This window comes from Trachypithecus francoisi, unplaced genomic scaffold (genome assembly GCF_009764315.1).
Source record: "Trachypithecus francoisi isolate TF-2019V2 unplaced genomic scaffold, Tfra_2.0 Lachesis_group11, whole genome shotgun sequence".
Taxonomy (NCBI): domain Eukaryota; kingdom Metazoa; phylum Chordata; class Mammalia; order Primates; family Cercopithecidae; genus Trachypithecus; species Trachypithecus francoisi.
In genome coordinates this window covers 128432144-128456898 of record NW_022681456.1, presented here as the reverse complement: position 1 = coordinate 128456898, position 24755 = coordinate 128432144, and the positions used below count along the sequence as shown (strand labels likewise).

The 24755-nt window shown below is 49.3% G+C and overlaps 1 protein-coding gene across 1 annotated transcript in view; it reads left to right on the top strand.

The window, feature by feature from the left end:
• Positions 1 to 561: 561 nt before the first annotated feature.
• Positions 562 to 24755, top strand: part of PRMT8 (protein arginine methyltransferase 8) — a 97964-nt gene continuing 73770 nt past the window's right edge. The window contains exon 1 of the mRNA XM_033223187.1: positions 562 to 2848. Coding sequence (XP_033079078.1) covers positions 2774 to 2848 — 75 coding nt within the window. The 5' untranslated portion in view covers positions 562 to 2773. The remainder of the gene's footprint in view (positions 2849 to 24755) is intronic.

The window sequence follows — 24755 nt, the reverse complement described above, 5'->3', positions numbered from 1 at the left end:
TAGGCACTTTTCACCATCATAAGAAGTGAATGTTCAGGTCATCTCTTGGTGTATAACAAATCACCCCAAACTTAGTCTCTTAAAGTGATAATTAGCTTGCCTGTGAATTTGTTCTTAGGTGATTACGTAGCAGGAACAGCACCTCTTTGTTCTAAGACAGCTCACCAGGGGACTAGAGTATTCACTTTCAAAACAGTTCCTTCCTGGACTCCAGCCTTTATAGAACCACCCTAGTGGCATAGGCTCCTCACTCCCAGCCCCAGGCTGGCTCTGGGTTGGATGGGTTGGGATAGAAAACTCTTGCCATGAGAATATAGCTCTTCATCTCAGCCTCTCCACTCCCCATTCCAAAGGGAGACGTGTCTGTGCTTGGGGAGAAGCCAAGCAAAGCAAAAGATTTCAACAGCGAAAGGAGGAAACACACCCACTGAGGTTCTCATAGCAACATAATCACGCACAGGCAGCAGCCTATTTCGGTGGGAGCTTGTTTCAGCTCCCCTCCTCCCTGGTTAGTCACAGAAGGGATGCACAAGCAGAAGCAGTGCCGGGTGGGGGCAGAGTGTCGGACTGAAAGTCAGGAAGCTGGGGAGCTGGGTCCTCGGCTTGCTGATGGACCATGGGCAAATGTCCTCCTTTCTCCAGTCTTGGGGTCCTTATTTGTAAAATGAGAGGATTGGACCACAGAGCGGTGAGAATCGTTTCTTTTCTGATTTCCTTTGATTGCACAAACAGTGAGACACTTTTGGTAGGGGATTAGATGTCTCTGAAGATCTTTTGTCTCTGAGAATATGCCTAGAGAAAAAGGAATTCAACAGGGGAAAAGTCATCCTCCAGATTCACATCATTTATTTCCCTACCACTCTCTGCACGTTGGCAGGATGTGAACGGGAAGAATGACTGGGTGTTGTCAAGGACTCTGCTCACTCACCCCCAGCTCTAACCCAGGTCTGTGTTCTGAGAAGGGAAAAGGTTAAGGAGGTTAAGGTCATATTTTTATTCAAATTTTCACACACACACATGCACACACACACACAGTCTCATTAACTCAAGCCTCTTGCTACATTTTCATCCTTCTCATTCTTCATCCTCTCCTCTATCCCTCACTTCTCACCTCTACTTAGTGCAATGTATCCTCTCTTTCCCCGAGGACCAGATGATGGAGGCATATTTCGTACTGAGAAAGATTCTAGCCTTTTTCTTCAATGGACTCTGGGGTTAGTTGAGGACAGTCAGGCTCACACTTCCCAGTTATCAAAGGTGATGATAAAAGCAAATAGGGCATTTGGGAGGGACCTCCCCCAAACAAGTACAGAGATGACGTGAAGACAGCTGGGTGCTCAGGCAGCATCTTTTAGGTCTCAGTCCCTGACTTGTAGGCTGAAAGCTTAAAAGTGCAGCTGCTTTAAGGAGCCAGCCTGAGTGTCCTGTTGCAAAGGGAGAGGCAGAGTGGGGTCCCCCGCTTTTGTTCTATCTCCCACTGCCCGACAGATGGCCAGTAAGACAGAGAAAAAACAGCTCTCAAAGTGAAGACAGGAATGCATTGTATAAAAATTCACACCCCCTGCTGCCGCCTAAACTCCCTTAAAAAAGGATCAAGAGAATCCTGATGGGTGCGTGACATCCTCCCTCTCTCCCATAAAAGGGACTTCAAAATCTGGCGATGATGGGGGAAGGGTGAGGAGGGAGAAGAGAAATGCGTGGGCAGGGGGCTGCCAGGGAAGACTGGAGTTGGGGGGGCGGCGGGCACTGCAGTCTCGCATTTGACTTTCTCCCATCCTCTTTCCCAAGCCACTCTGGCCGCCACCTTTGCCCCTTCCTCTCAGCCTGAAAGGGGCTTGGAGTCCCAAGGGCTTTGGGTACAGAGAGTGGGAGAGAAGGATAAAGAATGACACCACACTTACCCCTAGAGTTGAAGGAGTTAAGGACCCTCCCCCATCCAGACACCCACCCTTTCATTCCCCAAACCATAATTCGCCAAGGAAGGATCCAGGAACTAGCAGAGGAGCGGGAGAGCTGGGGCGGGACGGGGTGGGGAGGGTGCGAGTTCACTGTGGCCCGGTCTCGCCCGGAGCTCGCCCTAGGTGGGAGCACGCGCACCGGGTCTAAGAACCTGCAAGAGCCTTGCCCGGCGCCTGCTTTCTCTGGGCCCCCAGCGCGGGCCTGGTCTCCGCGCAAGTTGTGCGCAGCGCCAGGGGAGTGGAGGCGGCCAAGACCCTCGGAGACTAGGGGAGGGGGCGGGCCCGGGGGCGCTGGGGGCCCTCGGTCTGCGCCCAGCCGCCGCCTGCTCCACCGAACCTCCTACCCCGCCCCCACTCACCCGGCTCAGCCCCTAGGAGAGACGCGCAGGAAGCGTGTTGCTTCGCCCAGCGGATCGGCAGAAGTTGAGAGGAGTTGGCGGCTGCCTCTGGCCGGCCGGACTTTGCGAGCAGCCTGGAGAGGATCCGCGACCGCCGCCGCCGCCGCGGAGCCTTCAGGGCTGCTTCCCTCGCGCTTAGCCCGCAGCGCGGGTGGAGAGGGGCGGGGAGGGGGGTCGGGGGCACGAGAAGAACTTGAAACTGTGTGAAGGAATCCGGAGCCGATGAGAAAGGAGGAAAATAAAAGAAAGTGGAGACTGCAGAACAGACTCCACTGTGGCTGACTGTGCCGGCTGACGCTCCAGCAGAGGGGCCGGGTTGGATTCTTCTCTCCCATTCTCTCGCTCTCTCTTTTAAAGCTACACCAGCTCTCTCTCTTTCTCTACTATCTCTGTATCACCAAATCCTTGCTGGCTCTTATGGGCATGAAACACTCCTCCCGCTGCCTGCTCCTAAGGAGGAAAATGGCGGAGAACGCGGCCGAGAACACCGAGGTAAGGAGGCGAGCGAGCAGGGGCTCTCGGAGACCCCGCCGCCCACCCGGACCACCGCGCCGCCGCCGCCGCCGCTCAGCACCGAGTGCCAAACTTTCCCCAGCTTCATCCCGCTTGCTTCTGCCGGCCTCCGTGTGTGTGTGTGTGGTGTATGTGTGTGTGTGTGTGTGTGTGTGTGTGTGTGTGTGTGTTGGTGGGGGGTGGGGGGGAAGTTCATGTCTCAGGTCCCCTCCCTCTTGAAAATGCAAAACAGTCACTCTCACCCCATCACCCTCTCCTGCCACCCGCTGCTCCCTTCTCCTGCCCCCAAGTCCCAAACCCTGGGCAGCCGCGCTCCCCTGCCCTCTCCTTTGGGCTCCGTGAGGGCTCCCGGGTCCCGGCTTTGTGCAGAGCTGGGGTGGGTAATCCTGGGGCCAGGTCTGCTCCCTGCAGTGTCTTGACCATCTCCTGCCGCTGCCTCAGCTTTACCCTTCAAGCTCGAGTCGGTCCCCGAGCTCTCCGTCCCCGCAGCAGCGCGGAGAGCTCCCGGCCGCGGGGGCCGAGCCGGCGGGAGAGCTTGAGCACCTCCTACAGACCCTCCGGCCCAGATCTGGGCCAGAGAGATGTCTGCAATCGTCAGATGTCAGAGCCGCCTGTGGGGCGCTTAACCCGGCAGGGCACAAGGGCCGCGGCCACCTTCAGCACCAGGGACAGCGTCCGCCCCTGCCTCAGCCGAGCCTGCGCGGACTGTGGGGGCTGCGCGCCGCCCGCTGCGGTGAGAAACGGGTCTGCAGCCGCTCGTCCCGCAAGGGCTTTTGAGGAGGTCGCTGTAGCTCCGCAAATTGCGTTCTTGGCCCCCGCCTTCGGCGGCCTTTTTCTCTACTCTCCAGCTGGCCCTGAGCCGCAGAGAGCCCTGCTGGGCTTTGTGTCCCAAGACTCTAGGCTGTGATCCCTCGCCTCGCCCTGACCCCGCTGTCATTACAACAACCGGACTATTCCGTAGGCTCTGGGCACCTGTAGTCACGAAGGGGATCAGCGTGGGCAGGCCCCTTACCTTCCTGGAGAAACGGTGCGCCGAGGTGGGGGCGGAGTGGGGCATGTGTGTGAAGATCATCCCTTACTCAGTGGCAGGAAAAAGACACAGAGAGCAAACTCCCGGGCTCTATTAATAGCTGGGTGTCTGGTGGGGCTGCCGCACATTTCACATATGGTTACCCATATGCAGCGGGGGGCGGGGATGGGGGTGGGGCGCGGGGACTGTCCCTCTGTCTTGCCGGAATGCAAAAAGGTAGAGAGACCCTTCCTGGTCTTCTTCCCTTGAGGTCTTAACTCTGCTGCTAAAACCCCTACCCCACCGCGTAGGCAGCAAAGCTTTATGAATCCCCATTCTCTGAGAGACTAGAAGCAGCATGCATCTGGCAATTGTCGATTTCAAAACAAACACGCTCCGGGACTTGAAAGCGGTGGGGCATTCAGTAGCGAGTGCTGTCTCCTTGAGTTAGGGCAAAGCCTGCAAGCCTGCCGTCCCCTCACCACTTCCTCTTCCCCAGCCCCCACCTGAGAGCAGACATTCGGCATGATGTGCAGTGCGAGGAGGCTAGACTCCCAGAAGAAAGCCATCCTTACCAGTCCCCTCACCCTCCGCGCTCTGATCGCCCACCTGCCGAAAGGGTTTCTAAAAATAGCCCAGGGTTTCAAGGCCGCGCTTCTGTGAAGTGTGGAGCGAGCGGGCACGTAGCGGTCTCTGCCAGGTGGCTGGAGCCCTGGAAGCGAGAAGGCGCTTCCTCCCTGCATTTCCACCTCACCCCACGCCCGGCTCATTTTTCTAAAAAAAGTTTTTGCTGGCCCCTTGGCCTCGTACCCCCGCTGCCGCTTGGGGTCTGGGTGCAGACCCCTGCCAGGTTCCGCAGTGTGCAGCGGCGGCTGCCGCGCTCTCCCAACCTCGGCGAGGGTTAAAGGCGTCCGGAGCAGGCAGAGCACCGCGCGCCAGGCTATTTTTACTTGCTTCCCCCGTCGCTCCGCGCTCCCCCTTCTCAGCAGTTGCACATGCCAGCTCTGCTCAAGGCATCAATGAAAACAGCAGTAGGGGCGGACGGGCTCCTGCGAACAACAACAAAACAAACAAACAAAAAACCACGTCGCGTGCAGGCCACCAAGGCAGTGCGGGGAGGGACGGACCCAGCTGGGGCTCCTTGGAGGGGTGTGAGCCAGGTTGGCGGATCAGTTCTTAGCAACTTCCCTGCAGAAGGGGTAGAACCCAGACTTGGTCAAACGTGCCTAGCGGAGGCATCCAGGCAGCGTGACAATCACTTGGTTTCCCTCCAGGAACTGGCTGTTTTTGGAATAAGCCAGGACTAGAGCAGCACTTCCAAAAGTAGGGTGTTGTGGGCTTGCCTGCATTTATGGTGGATGAGAGCGGCAGGAGCACGCCTCCATGTGTGTCAGTGGGTGGTGGGGAGCGTGGTAGTGGTCCTAGTTCTGAATTCCACATCTCTTTATCAAGCACCGGCTCTGTACCAGGAAAGCTAGGTACCCAAGTTCCAAACATGAGGACCACCTGGTCCCTGCTCTCAGGGGGCTCACACTCTCATGGACAACTGTGATGGATAATCCTGTAGCCACCTTTTCCTTTTTGTTGTTTATCTCATTCCATCCTCACAACAATCCTGGAGTATTCATTTCTTATCCCCATTTTATAGTTGAGGACACCGAGGCTGAGGTCAAGCAGTAGCTGAAAGTCATCTGGTGGGTTAAGTCAGCCCTGAAACACAGATTGCCCCCACTTCTGATACATTGCTGTTTGCCCTACCCTTGCTATTTCTAACAAGATGCCATGTGTGAATGGGAGTAGATGAGGAGTGGGCGGAGAGGAATACTTTGGAAGGGAGAGATGCAGTGATGGGGGTGGGCAAGGATGGGAGGAGGTATTCGTTCACAAGGTAAAGATACAGAGAGATGCTCCAACCATTGGGCAGGAAGGGAGCAAGTGAAGAATAAAACTACTTACATTGTGACCAGAGCCTCCCTCCACAAAGTGAAGTAGCCAGCTAGGGCATGAGAGCATCAACATCACACGCTTGCTGGGCACTATTGGCAATGGGTGGCCCCGGAGGCACTCTTCAATCACTCTGACCTCAGTTCCCTTCTCTGTTAACTTGAGCTGATTCTTCTCATGGAATAGGGCAGGTATGGGTGTAAGGAAATGCCAGGACAGCCCCCGGCACATGACAAACACGCAGTAGTGTTAGTTCCATGTATGCTTTCTCCTGATCACTCAGCTATGCTTCTCTTCCTCAGCTAAGGGACTCACCATTCTCCTGCCAGCCTCTTCTCCTTCTCCCCTGTTCCCTAGGTGTCATCAGAAACCTCCTCTGTGGCCTTCTGGAATATTTGCAAAGCCTCCAGTCCCACTCTCCTCTTCAGCCCATTGTCAGTGCCCAAGACAGGTCATCTCACCTCTGCCCTCACTAAGGCACTTGCCTCTGAACTGCTGGTCCTCTTCTCAAATCCACCCTCATAGTCCTACTGTACTGGATCAGCTTTTGGAAGCACAAATCTGCTCATGATCAGGCAGCTCTTTAAAAGCTTAGGAAGTTGTCCTGTTGCCTACAGGACACTGAATAAAGCCCAGTTTCCTTAGCATGGTGGGCATAGCCCATTAATACCTGCATCATGCAAATCTCGGAAAAGACCTCTGACTGGTACCTGAATGCTTTTGTGCATACTCTTCCCTCTGCCTGTGCCACTCTTTCCCCCTTCTCTCTGGAAAACAATCTTTTTCAACCTGCAAGACCCGGCTCAAATGTTACCTCCTCTGGGCAGGCTTCCCAGATCTGCCATTTATCCTCTCTCCCCAGGGAGGGTGATGACTCTTTGTTATGTGTTCCTAACCCCTGTCTCTCACTTTTCCTATTGCAAGATAATTGGCTTTTTGTGTGTCTATTTATATGTCTATTAGATAATGCACTTTTTTTTTTTGAATATCCTGTTCTTAGTACTGGGCCTCACACACAATAAGTAATAAATGTTAATAAATGTTGACTGAATTGATGTTTGTGATTGTAAACAAACTCTTGAGGCTTCTGGGCTTTAGTCACTCATGGCTTTCTGGAAATTGGGATTCCTATCTCCCACCACCCCACCTGTCTCCTGTACTTATGTTGCTGTGGACCTTTGAAACTCAAAATGGGTAAATATTCTAGGAATCAAGGTGCTGAAGCCAGTCAAATCACGGGTACATTTTGGTTCTTCCTGTACCTATTCAATATTCAGTAATGATTGACTCTTATTATGGAGTAGTCATTTGAATAGCAGATAAATGGATTAATCACAATTCCTAATTATGAACCATGGGGGATAATGGACCCTCCTGAGCTACTGCTTGCTTTACTGATTCTTGGTGAAAGTCTGATGCATGATGCATTATTTATAGTGATGACTCCCTGATTAGGGTTTTATCACCTCAAAGGAGAGCCCCCAGGAGTCAGGTAACAGTTTTAGCAAAGAGTCACTTTGGAGACTGTTTTTTTTTTTTTAAATGTTCTGTTGACTTGCTGGCCCAGGGAGAGGGAACAATTACAGGTTGGAAAAAATCCTACAGTGTGACAATGAGATTAGGGGTTGCAGTGAGTTATGGGGATAACTGAGCTGACTTCTGGCATGGTGTATCTTGGTGGTTTTGGCTAATAGATATTTCTCCTCAGGAAGTTGCTTTCAGCTGAAGAATGTGGTCTCATTATTACAGGGGTCAGGGAATTGAGGAAGAGGAAGAACCAGGCCCAGTTCTTTGAGGATGGTCTTCATCTCTGTCTGTTTCTGCAGAGTGTGTACACTAACTAGTAGACTATGGAGACAGACTTCCTGGTTTTCTATCCAGCTCTGGACCTAGCAGATGTGTTGCTACATTGAGCAAGTTGCTTATCGTCTCTGGGCCTTTTAAGATTGTTGTGATGATGAAAAGGGTTAATTCATGCGAAGGAATTAGAACATTGCCTTATACATGGTGAGTTCTCAATAAGCGTTTATGATTATTATCCTGTTAGCTTTTAGGAGTCTTGCCAAAACAGTGCAAACTGAAAGTATTCTCCCACTTTCTCATTTCTGTAGCTGAAATGATCCATAAAGCCCTAGTCCGTGTCACTTCTTCCTCCCTCTGCAAACACCAATTTCAGTCCTTAAGTGAGCTCAGGAGAATTAAGAAGATACCCACTTTTTTTGCCTGGCGAATTTGGCTTTTCGGAGAGTCCTAAATTGGCTTTTGGCTGTCAAAGACGGTGAAACACAGCACTCCTGTCTCCAATTCAGGAGTGGTTTTCATTTCCTTCTTGCTAACTGCAATGTGAAGTGATTATCACATACCAGTGTGGAACATGCAAAAATCTGTAAAAACAGTCCTTACACCTTGGAGTCTACTCTGCCAGCAGGGGGAAAACGGGCAGCCCGAAAATACGTGAACAGCCAAGGTAATTGAAAGCAGCCTGTGTGTGAGAAGCAAGCAGGTGGTGCTGTTGTGAACTGGCTTAGTCACAAGATAGAGTGAGCACAGGCTAGAAGGGACCTCTGAAAGGTCATTCTGTCCATGCCTCCGTCTCTGAGAACCAAACTCAAGATGCATTGTTGGCCACTCGGTCTCTTGTTAAAAAGCTTCAGAGAAGGGAATTTCCCCCAAACTCCTCGAGTGTCTCAGTAGTGGGAAGTTCTCCCTGAAGCCTGAGCTCAAACTCTTCAATTGCAATCTGAGTCACCTTCGTTTATGTTATTCTGAAAAGAGATGAAAACTGGCTGGTTACCTTTCCGTTTGGGGTTGTCCCACCCTTTTTACTAGGTTTTGTTCCAATTGATTCCAATCCCTTTTTCTGATATTCTGATATTAGACTTCTAATAGGAATAACTAAGAGAGGACTGCTTGAGATTTGCCTCTCCAGTATTATCCAGCCAAAATAGCCACTGGATATTTCACACATCAAATGTCTTTTCTTACTTCACTTGTTATAAGAATTCCCTCAAGCATCACAGTTTTTCCCATATTTGTAATGAGTGGCCCATAAGTAAAGATCTCTTTTTAAAGTGTAATTTTATATTGAGCAAACAGCTTGATGTGCATATTTTCATAAAGTCATAGAATCTTAAAGCTGGGTGGAAACTCAAATCATTTAAATCAGGAGATAGGAACTACTTGTCCAATATCACAGAGCTCTTCCGTGTTGGGGTCGAGACCCTGTGGACTCCTGGGTCTATGCTCTTTATACCTCCTTTAAACATAGCATCTCATCTATTGTTTTTATTTTTTGTGCCAATTTTCTGGTATATCCTGATCTGTACTGTCTAAGATCAGTGTTTCTCTCCATAAGGTCTAGGAATCATGCATAGTGAGAGCTCTCTCCTTCTTGTAGAACTTAGAATGCTCGCTTATCACATTGCATTGTGTGTAATGCTGTGAATTACATATATCCCCATTGTTGGATTAATAAACTGAAGCACGGAGAGTTACTGTTATTTGCTGAAAATCCCACAGCTGGTAAATGATGAGGCTGGAGCTCAAAGTCTGGTTTTCTAATCGCCAAAATGCTTTTTCTCGTCCGCTAGGCTGTGAAGGCATGAGAAGAACCAGAGTAGAAACTTAAAATGCGAAGAGAAAGGGTGGAGAAATTAACAGGAGGAAGAATGTGGAGTGGTGAATTTGGAAGAAACCTAGGAAGAGACACCAGCCCCGCTTTCCTTTTTCCAGGACTTCTTTTCTTGCTTCCACCGCCATCTTGCCATCCTCACTTTCACAGTCTCCAATACTATGCCGTGTGGGTGACAGGGGCCTGACATAATTGTGGCAGGGACAGCCGTCACCTCACTCTCCCTGTGCATCTAAACTATCCCTAGGCCTGGGTTCCTAGCTGGACCCAGTAGACAATGTACTTGTCTAACAAAGTATAGCTCTTTGGAAGTTTGACCCTAGGCCATCAGTCTTAGATCTGGACTCTCATCCAGCTACTTTACTGGGATAAAATGAATACTGAAGGCTCCAGGACAGGAACTTTGTTTCTTAAAATTTATCTTTGTAGTTTCATCACCTGTATTACCCTCCTAGGGCTGCTGTAATAAAGTACCACAAACTGGGTGGCTTTAACACAAGAGAAATGTCTTCTTCCACAGTTCTGGAAGCCAGAAGTCTGAAATTCAGATGCCAGCAGCGTTGGTTCCTCTCAAAGTCCTCATGGAGAATCTGTTCCTTGCCTTTCTTCTGGCTTCCCGTGGTGGCCAACGATGCTCAGCATTCCTTAGCTGTAAACATATCATCTGGTCTCTGCCTTCGTCTTCAAAGGGTACTCTTTCCTGCGTGTGTCTATACGTCTTCTTATAAGGACAACAGTCTTGTTGGATTAGGGGCCACTCTAATCCAATATGACTTCATCTTGATAACATCTGCAAAGACCCTATTTTAAAATGAGCTCACAGTCCACGGGTACTGGGGGTTTCGGACTTCAACGCGTCTTTTTGGATGACACAATTCAACCCATGACGTTACCCAGCACAGTGCCCGCCATATAGCAAATGGCTGATGAATGGCCTCAGAAGAGTTGCAAAGTCCGAGAAAGTGGTCTCTCTCCCTTATCCCTTTCCTGCTTCTCATGTAACTGCACACTGCACCCACTGGCTTCCCAGGGTCTTTATCATGGCTTTTTCCTTGGGCAGTAGCAATCACTATAGCAAGAGTTACCACTTTAACATACATATTACGTGTTGGGTGGCGTGTAAACTTTGTAAACATTGCCTTATTTAATTTACTCAACAACATTGCAAAGCAACTCTTATTAATTCTGTTTTGCAATTAAGGAAACTGAAATTTTCAGAGTTTAATTATCCTGATCAACATTATGGAGCCAGTAAGTAGCAGAGCTGGAATGCTCTCTGCTGTTGACATGGCCCCCTTCCTCTCTCTTGTCCACACTCCCAACCCCAAGCTTGTCCTAACCTTTGCTCCACACCAGTTCCTACCCACCTGGAGATTTGGAAGATACACTTCCAGGTGTGGAAATGAGCCTATAACTGACGGGAGCTTGTGGCCCTGTAATAGGCTCCCTGGGTTAGATCCCCTCATCCTCCCAGCAGTTTTGCTTTGTAGTTGTCAGAGGAATTACTTTAGTGGCAGACTTGGGCACTGATCAGCAGTGTATTTGAAGGGCTATTCTGGAGGGTAGGAAGGACAATGAATAAGCCATGTAAGCCACCGACTTCTCAGCCTGCAGCAGTTTTGTGTGGGGGTTAATTGTGTAGGCTCTGGGGTTAGTGCGGGGTTACTAGTTGGGTTCAAGCTCAACTCTGCTGCTTCCCAGTTTGCACCACTTACTGCAGTTAACTGTGTGTGGGACTCATCCTTTACGCTACGTATGGGCAATAGTGCATTATCCCATAGGGTTATCACAGGGACTAAGTGGGTTATTTCACATAAAGCACATGTCTAGCACATGGTAAATACTCAAGAAAGATTAGCTTTTTCAGTAATCTGGGCTTACCCAATAGTGGATGAAAGGAGAACAGATAAGTACAGGGCTTTTTTGGTGACATTGTGGAAGCAGCACTGGGACGGGCGGGAGCAGAGCCGTTGAGGGAAGGCACCTTTGATTCAGGGAATTCAGTCTCGGGTCAGCCAGGTGGAGTCAAGAAAGCAGCTGAAGGCAGGGTTCTTTAGCTTCCCTGCCCAGAGGTCCACTGTGCCATGTGAAGGGCCCCAGTTATAGGAAGAACAGGGAACCTCTGTGACCCACAAGCTGCCTGCCACTCTCCAGGCTCACTCTCAGCTTTGGGATGTAGAACTCAGGTGTTCGTCCACACCTATCAGATGAAAATGAAGCCTGATGGAGTTCCTACAGGTGTGAGGGAATCGGGGTATGGAAGAGAAGTGGTCGTGCCCTACGGGAGGCTCCCTGGGGGTAGACAATGCTATCTCAGGCTTCTCTCGGGCTTGACGCCCCACTCAAGCCTTGCTCAATTCCTACATGTTGATTACTGGACTGGTTGGTGACTTTCCCCTGTGTTCCTACTGAGAGAAACTGAGGCATGGATAGGAGATAGGAGAGATGCCGAGGCTGACATGACAAATTGGAGGTTTAATTATTGAGTTAAATTCCCTGTCTTCTTGGCACTAAATCCCACAGAATATAAGCTGTGTGAGTGGCACAGCTAAGGCCAAATTGGGCTAATGCCACTATAAAGGGAAGGCTGTTAACAAATTCCTCAATTAGGGCCCCATTTGTCACTCTATTGTGAAAGACCATCTCTTGTTAGCTAAAGTAAAGTGGTGGCCTTTCAAGCCTGGGTCTCCCAGAAAATGAAAGACTATAATTCCCACAGTCACATTAAATTCAAGGATTTCATCTCTCTCTGACAAGCAGTTATGACAGTAATTCTCTGGGGAGGCTCAGTGAAAGAATTCCACAAATGATTATAGCCCATCAGAAGTGTAGATAGGGCCCTAATTAAGACATGTTCTCTATTAACATGCATTAGTTCAGTTTTTGCCCACAGGTACGTAGTAGAAAATTGATGACTACTTTTATTGAATGAGTCAGGAAAATAAAACTGTATATAGCACATGCTATTTCTTTTGTTAGAATTCTTTTTCTTCTCCTTTTGTTTTTTTATTATTATTATTTTTTTTGAGATGAGTCTCGCTCTGTCTCCCGGGCTGGAGTGCAGGGGCGCGATCTCGGCTCACTGCAAGCTCCGCCTCCCTGTTTCTCGCCATTCTCCTGCCTCAGCCTCCCGAGTAGCTGGGACTACAGGCGCCCACCACTACGAGCGGCTGATTTTTTGTATTTTCAGTAGAGACGGGGTTTCACCGTGTGAGCCAGGACGGTCTCGATCTCCTGACCTCGTGATCCGCCTGCCTCGGCCTCCCAAAGTGCTGGGATTACATGGGCGAGCCACCATGCCCGGCCTTTTTTTGTTTTTGTTTTTTTGAGATAGAGTCTTGCCCTGTGGCCCAGGCTGGAGTGCAGCGGTGCGATCTCGGATCACTGCAACCTCCGCCTCCCGGGTTCCTGTGATTCGCCTGCCTCAGCCTGCTGAGTAGCTGGGATTACAGGCGCCCGCCACCACACCCTGCTAATTTTTGTATTCTTTCCCCTTTTTATCCCAAATTAAAGTTGTTGACCCAGAATGGTGCAGGGGGGAGTTTGGTAGTCAGATCCAATTTGGGATCTCACTTTCATCCCTGTGGGATTATAAAACCCATTTCATAGGCTGGCCATGAGGATTAAATTTGATAATGGGATACAACATAAAGCTGGCAGATGTTTTCTTCTTTTTCCTACTGTTACAACTTTTAAGATTTTTTTTTCTGCCCAATTGTTTACTTTTAGGAGAAAATGTATAGTTCAAAATGGGAATAGTCAATTCTGATGTTCGCTGAAAGCAGATACAAATGACCTATTCCAGACAGACTGCAGGGTGTCGGGATGTTTCTACGTGAGGATGTGTACATGCTTCTGAGTCAGTAGGTCCGTCATGCAGGAGAACACGCTCATCCACAAACATACATGTCCTGTGTGATTTGTAGTTCATAATATGTGAGATATGAGGTACAAATTTAATTACTGGCCTGGAGCTTCTGAGCTACACGCAGGGTCTGACATGTCAACGCGGGAGAGTGTTTCCCGGGCGTGGGAATAGTCGAGGGAGAGTCTTGTAAAGATAGATCTGAGTTTTAGGGTCAGAGACGTTATGCAGCCTTGACTTTGCAGCTGATATGCTTCGTTGATTCTGTAACTTGTGGTGCTGTGGGCTTGTTCCGGGCAGGGTTGTGGTTGCCTTCTCTGCACGCTGTCTCCAGGTGACTCCATCCACTCTCTCAGCATCACGACCCGTTCCCATCCTCAGACTGCAGCCCACATCTCTCTTCTGAGATTGGCGTGGCATATCCGCCTGCCTGCAGGACATCGTCATTGAAATGTCATAGGCACCTCAGGTTCACTGGGTTGCCTCCAGAGTCCTGCCCTCTTCCCAGCTCCTGCCGTTCTCACTTTTCTTAGTAATAAGTCACCAAAATCACAAGCCTGGACTCTGCTGTCTCCTTTCTCCACAACAAGACCTGGAAATTCTACATCTGAAATGTTTCCCCTCTTTGTCCTGAATCTGTCCTCCCCATTCCAGGCCCATTGTGGCCATCCCTGTTCATGTCTCTTCACCTCTGAGCTGGATCTGTGCAGTGATCTAGATGTTCTCTGCGCACCCTCCTTTTACTTGCTTGGTTCTCCTCTCACAGCAGCGTGAGTGCGCATTCTAGAAGAGAAACCTGATAATGCTTCTCCCTTCCTTAAACATCAGTGGCTTTTCCATTATTCTTAGGATCATGACCCACTCCTCACCCAGGCTCAGGAGCCCCTGTGTAACCATGCGCCTGAGTCCTCTTCCATCCTCATTTCTTACAAGCCCTTCCCTCTGCTCCAGCCACACTCAGCTGCCTACCTCCCCTCCTCAACTCGTTGCTCCTACTTTGTCTTCAGGTCTCAGTGTGGATGTCACTTCTTCCAAGAAGGCTTTCCTGCCACCACCTTCAGATCCAAGTCTCCTCCTATGTTATCCGATCGCACCAATGCCTGCTATCTCAGCACGTATCACCCTGTGCTTTACTTCCCTATTTCCTCATCTAGAAGTCAACCATCAACTTTGTGAGAGTAGACACTGTGTATGCTCTTCACCACAGAACCCCAGCATCTACCGCCATAGCTGGTGCCTGCTAGTGACTTAAAACTGTTTGTTCAGTGAACTATCATTGGCCACATGTACCTTTCCTGCATGAAAAAAATGTTCTATGGATGCTAGCAATTAAATGAATATTTGTTGGTTCCCTTCCTGATTCACCGATTGAGGCTCTGTCAGTCACAGAGGATCCCATTAGAAGAGTATACCTCTGAGGTCAAAGCCACCGTCCACCTGACCTAAAGCAAGTCCACAGTTAAGCTGTCCCAGTTAGATGTTCACTGCTGAAGAGCAAAGTCAGGCAAAGTCAGAGTTGCAGAGGTTTATAATCAATGCAGACTGAGTAAGAGGAGATTTTCGCATAGACAAGTGTAACCGGCACGACATAAGTCTCCGAAAGGGCTAGGGGGGTGAGGGCTTTGCCTGAGACAATCAAGAATGCCCTATGCTTAGGCAGTGGCAGCAGAGAGCCTGAAAAACCTTGCTTGAGGCAAGGGTTTGGAGCAGCCAATATATTTTCCCTGATCCACCATCACTGGCTGCTCTGAGCAGAAGATGCAGTGGGGGATGTTCTCAGACCAGAGATCTGAACTGTCCTGAGGCCAAAGCTCCTAATTGTGAGCACTCAGAGGCCCGGGGTCCTGCTCTGGGGTGGGGCGGCTCTGCAGAGTGGACATGACCCCTGCTCCCAGCGTGATCCAGGTGCCTTTACTCACGTGTGCTGTGGATCCAAAACAGCCATGCACTCTTCTATTTATAATAAGGTTTAGGGTTCTATATATAGCACTGTAGGATGACTACAGTAAGCAACAATATACTATATCGTTTCAAATAACTAGATGGAAGATATAGAATGTTCCCAGCACAAAGCAACAACAACTGTTTGAGATGATGGATGTACTAATTCCCCTGACCTGATCACTATACATCCTATGTATTGAAATATTACTATATTCACTATGAATATGTACAGTTATGATTTGTCAATGAAAAAATTAAATTGAATTTTAAAAATAGATAAAAATAAGTTGCTCCCTACTCCACGATGTAAAGAAAACCAAACCAATGGCTTGGACTGCCAGTACTGCAGGGTCTGGGGCCTTGTCCACAAGGCCAGCTCTGGTGGCTTTTCTTGGAGGCTTAACTGAAGGGCTGCAAGCCTGTACCCCACCCCACTTTCTTCTTATAGCTTTGCCTCAGCGGCAGAAATCTGAGTTTTCAGAGCTCTTCAGGCCCACCCCCACCTCAGGAATGCACACCACGTAATCCAGTCAAGGCAGCAAGGACCTATCCTGAGCCCCAAGGAGTAGCTGCCTCAACTTTCCTGACACATTCGCTCCAGTTCCTTGGGCCCTCGGCTGATACCAAGTACCATAGAAAAAGTCAAGAATCAAGAGCCAGAACCCGTGATCCTGACCCTGCTGCAGAGAGTTACACATCTGAAAAGTGGATGAAATGATCCCCCTCTATCTCAGTCTGTAGGCTTGCCCCCATAAATACATGGAGACAATGGGCATGAGGACTTTAAGAGGCAGGAGGTTGTGTGCAGATCTTACACTTTGCTCTTATAACCTTACACTTGGCTTGTTATAACCCTGCTCTCTCAGGGGCCTCCAGGCAGCTCCATGCCTGTCTTCCCTTATCATGCCATTGATGGAGCTGGATGCCAGCTCCACATGGCTGCCCCTTGCAGACATGCCCAGGGGTGCTGAGTCTGTGCTGTTGAAAATGGAGAGATGTTTTCCCATTAGGCAGCAAATAGCAGAGAAGATGGAGGTTTGGGGAACATCAGGAAGACTTGGACAAAGAATGTAACGGGCTGTGACTTGGACAAAGGACTTGGACAAAGCTGAACTTTCTGGGTCTGTGACTTGGACACAGGACGTGACTCACTGCAGGCAGCCTGCTGGCAATGGCTTGTCTGGGGAAGCACCCTTGCTCCAGAAACCTCTGCCTTCATTTTTGTTTCTCACCTGCTGGCTCAGTCTTCTCCTTTTTCCCTTCCCTGCCCAAGCCTGGGTTTCTATGCATCTAAGAGCAAGAGCTCTTCATTTTCCAAGCAGGAGAAACTGTGAGGGGCTCACTATCCAAGTGGCAGCCCCAGCTTCTCGGCTCTGGGCTGTGTGAGCCTGGGTGTTGGAGAGAATCCAGTCCCAGGCAGCTGTTCCGTTGGTGCCTGCTTGACTGGGCAGTTGATGCATAACCTTACATAGGTGTCAAGGATCTCTCCTGTTCTGAATATGAAAAGGGCTAAAGGGGGAAAAAAGGGGGCGGAAGATTTGAGTTTCAAATCCATTAAAGCCATCCTTCTTTGGCTTCCTAAGTGTGTAGTGCTGGGCCACTATTGCTGAAGTGCTGGGGCCTGGCTTATCTCCCAGGACAGAGGCCTGAGCCAGGATGCTGTGTTCCTTTGGGTACCCTGGCTGGTGCCAGCAGCTGAGCTTCACACTGGGGCCTTGGGAGTGTGGGAGGCAGTGGGAACTGATGCCATGGCCATCCCTGCAGTTACTCTCCTTTGATTTGGCTCTTGACAGTGGCCTTGAGACCCCCTTGCGACTCACTGCAGTGGACTCTCCTTGGTCTCATCTCACCTGGCCAGTCAGCCAGCTACAATAGACACTGTTGCTTGTTGCATTTGACTTGATACCCACTGCTCTTTGGGCTTCTAAGCTCTGCTTTCTCCTGCCTCTCCCACCTCCCTGACGGTTCTCTCTCAAGCTTTCATGTGGATTCTTCTTTCTCACCCAGGGATGTTGCCTCCAGCCTACTGTCCCTGGGTGATCTCATCCTCTTCTACATCTTGAGACATACAGCTCTGCACCTCTGGCTGGATTTCTCTTCCTTTGTGTTTTGCAGGCACTTTAAATTCAACATGACCCAAACTGAGTTCCTCACCTTTCTTTCCGATTTGCTCATCTGCTTCTCTCCTTGTCTGCCTGTCTCATGAAGGGCACTGCCATTCTCCCCTTCACCCCAGCCAGAAGTCAGGAATCAGACCAGAGGACTCCCTTACTCTCACCTCCCTTGCCCCAATCTCAGATGATTTGTGACAAAATCCTGCTAATTCTACTTTCTTAACACTGTTTATGTCCATCTCCTTCTCTCTATCCCCATTGCCCTAGATCAGCACTCATTAACTTCTTCCCAGCTCTTGCTCCGTGCCTGTCTCTTCCCCGCACTGCAGCACAATGCCTGGGCAACAGGACGACTTAGTGGATGTTGGTGGAATGAATAAATGAATAAGCAAATGAACTATGGGTAGCAATTGCCTGCTCCGGGGAGTAACGCAGGGTGGTCGTTCCGCAGCTGGTTGGCTTTGTGAGTTACCCTCAGGGGTCACCGTTCTTCATCTCCTTTACCCGCAGTGAGTTGCTTGTGAATGAATCCACTTTAGAACAAGGTTTGTGGGATTCAGGAGACCGGGGCTGTTGTCCAGGCTCTGCAACTCGCTCATCATGTGACAGGTCCTTTTTGAGACTATTTTTGTCCCCGAGAGAACTGCAACACCAGGGATCAAAGGGTTTGAGTGTCTCAGTTGCTCTGTGTCTACCATGCAGCACTCTCCTTGGAAAGGAAGAAGGACAAAGAGAGAGAGAGAGTGAAGCTGGAGAAGTGGCGGAACCTGTAAGGCCGTATCTTGCTAGTTTCTTAATGCACAACGTTGTTCAATTCCCCAGCATCACCCAGTCCTCTCAGAAAGTTCTCTGTTCCTCTTTCCCTCAGGACAAAGAGGGCTTGGTCTTGGGGATTCTGGAAGACTCTTTGCAGAACCTGGACACCTAAACCAAATATAGGATGTACCTGCTGAACAGATAACTCCTATTTCAGTTTCCCTTATATTTTGGCTTGAACAGTGATTTTATATCTAGTTTGAGTAGCTGACTGTGTGGCCTCCAGTAAGTCCCTTGGATCCTTTGAGCCTGCGTAATGACATCTTACCTGAAGACAGGGGTGGGGCCCAAGATTCTAGCACATCTTGGAATGTGTTCCTTTCTGGGCTTCCTTCTGTTACTTCTACTCCTCCGATTGTAGTTTTTAGGGAAAGTGTACACTCCCTAAAGTGAGTGAAGTGAGAGTGCAGTCTTCTCTGTCCATGGTGAGTTCCCTGCCAAATCTTCTTTACTTCATTGTATCTGGATCTTTTTGGAAAGTCAGCTATGTGGCTCTTTCATGTCACTTTTCCTGTCCTCAGCCTCTTTCAAGAGTTCTGGAGATAAGAGCCAGAATATGGGTATAGAGAGCATCAGAATTTACCAGTCATGGAAAAATGTTTAATCACAACCATTTTCGTTCAGTTCATTGCCTCAGCAGATCCATTCCCTACAGTATGTTATTTTGTGGTACTTTATCCTGTTCGAGTTTAGATAATGAATAATAACAGTTATACCAGGTACCGCTCTACTGATTTCCTCCTAGGAGCCTACAGTGACTTCGCACATCTTGGAATTCTTCTTGAGCCCCCGGATACTGAAGGATCAGGCAGATCTGGGCAGAGGCAGGGGGCACGGGCAGGAGTGATTGTGACTGTCCTTTGGAGAGGGAAGCTCCAAGGAGGGGACTTTGTCAGGGTCCAAGAGTTGGCCGCAGGGCCAAAGTCAGGCTGTGAGCCCTGACTGTTCCATGTATCAGGCCGCTGTGCAGATTTTCTGGTCTCTCTGAACTCTTCCTGCCTTTCCTTTTTCTGTTACCCCCAAGGTGCTCTTTTGTTCACCGCGGAACGCTGAGCAGTTCTGGTTCCTCTGAGGTTGGTATCCAGTTGGCTCAGTGTCAGAGCCCTAGCAGGGCTGGCACCAGGACCCGCTGGCTCACCTTGTGGGGGTTGCCAGCACCAGATTGCTGTTGGGGTGTGGCCGGCATTCGGGCTCCAAGACGTGGTTTAGAGAGGGGTTGCTCACCCAGGCCTGCAGAGCCTCTCCAAATCCATCCATACTTCCACTGAAGATGTCCAGTAAAAGCGGGTCAGGGTCACTCTGCCTCCAAGTGGAGTGTAAATAAATAACACGTGGAGACTTTTTTCTGAGCATGCCGGCATCCCACATTTGCCCTTCTGTTCACTCTGCACCTGTCTGCACCCTGCACTCTGGAGAACTTTCCTTGCAAAGCTGTCCCTTCCGGCTGGGTTCTGCCTGTGGGCAGCTGCAACAGAAGCACCAGTGGGAGGGTGGGGAAGGGAGGGGCACTGATTTCCTCAGCCCCTCCTTATGGGGGGGTCACTGTCGGCCTGCTCTTTCCCTGACCTGAAACTTTCGTGTAGCAGTCCCCATACTCCCTCCCGGCCTCTGAGTTCCAGTAACTTCTCCCCTCTTGCCTCCTACACCTAGGGCTCATCCTGGAGCTCCTCTCTTACCAATCCCAGGCAACTGCCAGTTAGCTTCCTCTAAGCTATGTTGACAAAACTTATGGATGCCATTCATCAAGCACTTGCTATTGGCCAGGCACTTTTCAAAGCTTTCTACATGAATTCTCCCATTTAAGTCCTAAAAAAAAAAATCCCCTAAAGATATACTAATATCTCCAGTTTACAGTGGGGAAACTAAGGCACAGATGGGTTCAGTAAATTTCCCAGGATAACAAGGTTTCAAACAAAAGCCGTCCTATTCCAGAGGGCACTCAGCACAGGGACTGGTCAACACATGGTGGCTGCTGTTTCGATTGTGGTGGCGATTGCTCATTAGGGTTGTTATCTGCTCACATGTTTTGCATGCATTCAGAAAAGCAGGCCTGGTTTGCAAAGTTAGGTCCACGCTCCACCTGCTCACTGGTGTGTGGTCCCTGGGCCAGTAGCATCAGCGTCACCTGGGAACTTGTTAGAAATGCAAACTGTCTCCCCATCCCAGACCTGCTGAATCAGAACCTCTGGGGGTGGGGCCGGCAATCTGTTGTCCAGGTGATTGTGGACATGCTGACTTGACAGCCACTGCACTGCACAGAACCCACCCACGTGCCCTATGAGTAGAAGCACATTGCTTTCCTGCAGGGGCATTCGCAGTCTCTGCACTCTGGGCCTGGGGTGGTTGAACTAGCAGGGCGGGCCCCATTCTTTGGCTGGCTCTGGGAAACAGGCTGCCGCAGCATCCATGCATTATCCTTGGCTGTGGCGGTTCCTATTTGCCATCTTCTGGTGACTGTGGCCAGCCAGAAGCCCGGGCTCTCCCGGTGGTTGGCTTCTCAGGTCTGTGTACCTGTTTGTCCTGACTCTGTCATTCACTGGTCTCTCCCCGATGAATTGAACTTGACCTGTAAGGTCTCTGGGAGCTCCAGCTTATATTTTGGCCTCGTGGATAAAGTATCCGCCAATAGCTGACCCAGCTTTCTTGGACTCTGGAGTGCCCAAACTCCTTCTGAGATAAAGCAAGTCAGGGTGGGCCATTCACGTCGGGGAGCATCTCAGCGCAGCCTTGAATGGGGCCAGGGCCATGCTTGGGCAGTTGAGGAAACAGCCTTCTTTACCACAGGCCCTAGGCCTCTCTGGTGTGGAGCTGCCTGGCAGGTGGCAGACCGGGTCTCCAGGACTGACTTTGGCTGCTCTGTCACTGTGCTTCTCTGCTGTTTTCTTTGCCTGTCCCCTCTCAGTGATTTGTTAAGGGGTTCATTCACCCATTCGTTCATTTGTTCATTTACTCATGCACTGCATTCAACAAATATGTAATGAATGTTCACTCAGTGTAAGAGACAGTTCTAGAAACTGGGATTACAGTACTGAGGAGCCTGATGCTGCCAGCATTTACAGAGCTTTCATTTTATGGGGGAAACAGACAATAAGCAAATATATGAAATGGTGTCAGGTGCTGAAGAGAGTTCTGAAGAAAACTAAAGCAAGTCAGAAAACAGAATGTGATAGAGGGGGCGGTGTTGGCAGAGAGGGTAGTCTGGAGAGGGCGTTCCTAAAAGGTGGCATTTGAATGAAGACTTGAGTGAGGTTAAAGGAAATGATGTATACCGTGGTCCATTTCCAAGACAAAAGGCCTTGATTTGGCCTAGGTCAGCAAACCACAGAAGAAAGAGGCTATACTATACTAGGCCCCCCGCTTCGATAGATAGCCGATGCTTGTTTGTTGGCCTATCCCTCCCCACCTTCCCCCTCGCCCCTCAATGGCCCTCACCCAAACCAAAAAAATTTCGTCTAAAATAAAAATTTACCAGTCTGCAAAATAGCTCACTTCTGTCTGTTCTTACCAGCCTGCCCAGCTACTTAGGTCGTAAGTCAAATCCTTTAAGAGCCCCTGAGCTAACTAGGATTGCAATGCATTGTGGGCTGCAACAAAATGCAGCAAGACAACCTAAACAGCAACAACAACAACAACAACAAAACAAAACAACACCTAAAGCCCCTACCCAACAATCAATAGGCATCATCCTGGAAGACCGTAACCCCATAGTACTCAGCCTATGAGGAACCAGGGGAGGGACCTGTGCACCAGCGAATCAATTGCTTGTTGGAACTGTTCTGGGTGTGCCTGCTCATCAGGCACTTGATCTTGTAAAGTCATCACTAAAAGTCTCACTTTCGCTTTTCTCCGGGTCTCTGAGTCTGTTCTCTGGGTTTGGATGGTGAGTTTATTTCTCACAACCTGGTGGCCCGTACAGGGATCTCTGTGCCCGCGTGGAGTGAGTCTCTGGCCAAGAGGGGAGACACATCCCACTTGATTTACGTGGCCCACTCTGTCCAGGTGTCCTGGTTCCCTGCAGAAGCCATAGACAAACCCAACACTGTTATTCAGGAGACAGCGAAAGTGACACAGGGAGAAAAGCAGGCACCGCGGCCACCAGGCAACCTCATGCATGAGCTAAGGTAGGAAAATTGAACTATAAGTACTGCCTTGGTGGTTGGGCATCGTGGGAGGTCTTGGGGGTGCAAGAAACCTCCAGTAACAGGGGCTGAGTACACAGGGAAAAAGCTCAAACACAGAAACCAGCTGAAAATGAGAAACTGAAATTCTAGGCCTAGGGAACAAGGGAAAGAGGGAACTAAAAAACCCCTTCTAACATTCTCCCAGATAGTCTGCTGGGGAGAATGTTGCAGATTTAAAGGGATGATCCTCAAACCAGGGACAAGGAAAAACAAGAAATAAAGTACCGCTGCTTTATCTGGCCCGAAGAGTCTATTTGTCAGCCTTCAGTCTTTTGGCCTAAGTTCGGCTCAGGTAAGGATTGTGTGTGCCCAGCTTTAATTTTCTATGTGAATAATAAAATCTCATCCTCACAGGAGGAGACGGGTTATGCTCTTTGTTGGATTAGTGAACTAACCCCCATGTCCCCCCTTAAAGAGAGAACAAAAAGCATAGCAAAAAGCCCTTGCCCTGTGAAAAGCCTTGGGATTCCCTAACACGCTTGCCCCCTCACCACACATCTCACAAAGGAGAGGACAGGGGGCAACAGGAAGGTCAGAGGAAGAGGAATCTGGGGGGCATGAAGAAGCTAAACCCAATGCTCCCTTAAATCCTTATCTAAACTTGAGGCAAGAATTAGAACAATGTAAGAAGAACATGAAGAATTTCCCTATTCCTTCTAAACAGCAGGCATCTAATATGTGGCCTCCTAGAGAAGTCTCTATGCGACAGGGAAAAGTTACATTTGTGAGTGTGCCTTTAACAAGTAGTAGGGTTAGGGATTAAAAAATAAATAAATACATAAAAGGCCACTCTTGGATAATTCCCTCAGTTTAACAAAGCAGCTAAATCAATTTTTAGAACCCAACTTTTATACCCGCACTAAGGTCATGTCAGTTATGAATATTTTGTTTGCTGGGGAAGACAGGGGAATAATGAAAAGGGCAGCCATAACCGTCTGGGGCAAACGGCATCCTCCCAGGCAAGGGGTCCTGCCCGCTGAGCAGAAATTCCCAAATGCAAATCCCAGACGGGAGAACAATAGCCTCAGAGATAGGGCCCACATGCAGGACCCTAGAAAGCTAATAAGAATGAAAGGGATTCAAGAGTCCTCTCCTAAAACGCAGAATGTCTCCAAAACGTTCGAAGTCCAACAAGAAAAAGAGGAGATTCCCTCTGTGTTTCTGCAAAGGCTCGGGCATCAGAAAAGAAAATATTCAGGATTAAATCCAGAAAACCCAGTAGGGCAAGGCCTTTTAACGGTTAATTTTGTGACTAAAAGCTGGCCTGATGTTACTGAGGAACTACAAAAAAATGAACAACTAAAGTTAAAAAAAAATTAAAAATTACTAAAGGAAGCTCAAACGGTTTTTATAAGAAGAGAAAAAAAGAGTTTAGCTGCAGACCCTGAAGACAGGGGGAGAGCCGGCCGCACAGCTGGATGCGGAAGCTGGCTGTTAAAAAGCTGTTAATAAAAGTTACTGCTAAATCTTTGTCATTTTGGCAGAACTATTCGTCTTTGCAGAGGGACAGAGAGGAGCCAGGGCCCACCATGGCTCAGCCTGTGGCCAGAGAAAGAGGAAAAAACTAAGCGTAAGGGAAAAAGGAAATGGAATGACAGAGAGAGACAGAAAAAGAAAATGAGCAAGATAGAGACTGGAAAAGACAGAGATCAAAGAGAGACACTGAAGATGAGAATGGGGAGAAAAATGATGCAAAAGGAAGAAAGTACAAGAGGAAGTGAGAGGATGCGAAGAGGTTGGCGGGGCTGGAGGAAGGTTCTAGAGGCTCAAGCAACAAGGAGGTGCCAGGAAAGGGTGCAGTGTGGCCACTGAGGAGGGACAGGGCCCAGGAACTGGGGGATGCAAGTGAGAAAGGGATGTGGAGGAGAGTTTAGGATCAGGCTGCTTGAGGAGTAGTGGGTTGCCTACAGCTGTCAGGAGCGGGTAGAAAGGACTCAGGATGTGGAAATGGATGAGATGACCATTAAGGTTTTGTTGTTTTACTGAGAAGCTGTGAGTCCACCAGGGGCAGCTGTCAGTAAGGCTGCAGACAGGCTTGGGGGCTACATAAGGAAGATCCAAATTAGGGTTGTAAACTCCGTGGACTACAGGGCCAGCAAATGGTGAGAAAGAGGGCTGCCGGGCTGGCTGGGGACCGACTGAAGAGGGCACACCCTGTCACTGGGCCAAGGCTGCTCGGCTGCTCTTTCCGTGCAGCCCTGTGTTGCCAAATTGTCAACAAAATTTGGCAAAAAAATTTAATTTGTTATGCAAAATATGATTTTTCAATGCTGGTAATCAGTTCAAAAAACTTAAAAACCCAATACAGGCAAAAGAGGATGCCACTTTGCAATCTCTGAAATAGAGAGAGCTCATGCTGGGGAAAAGTCTGCCAAGACACTT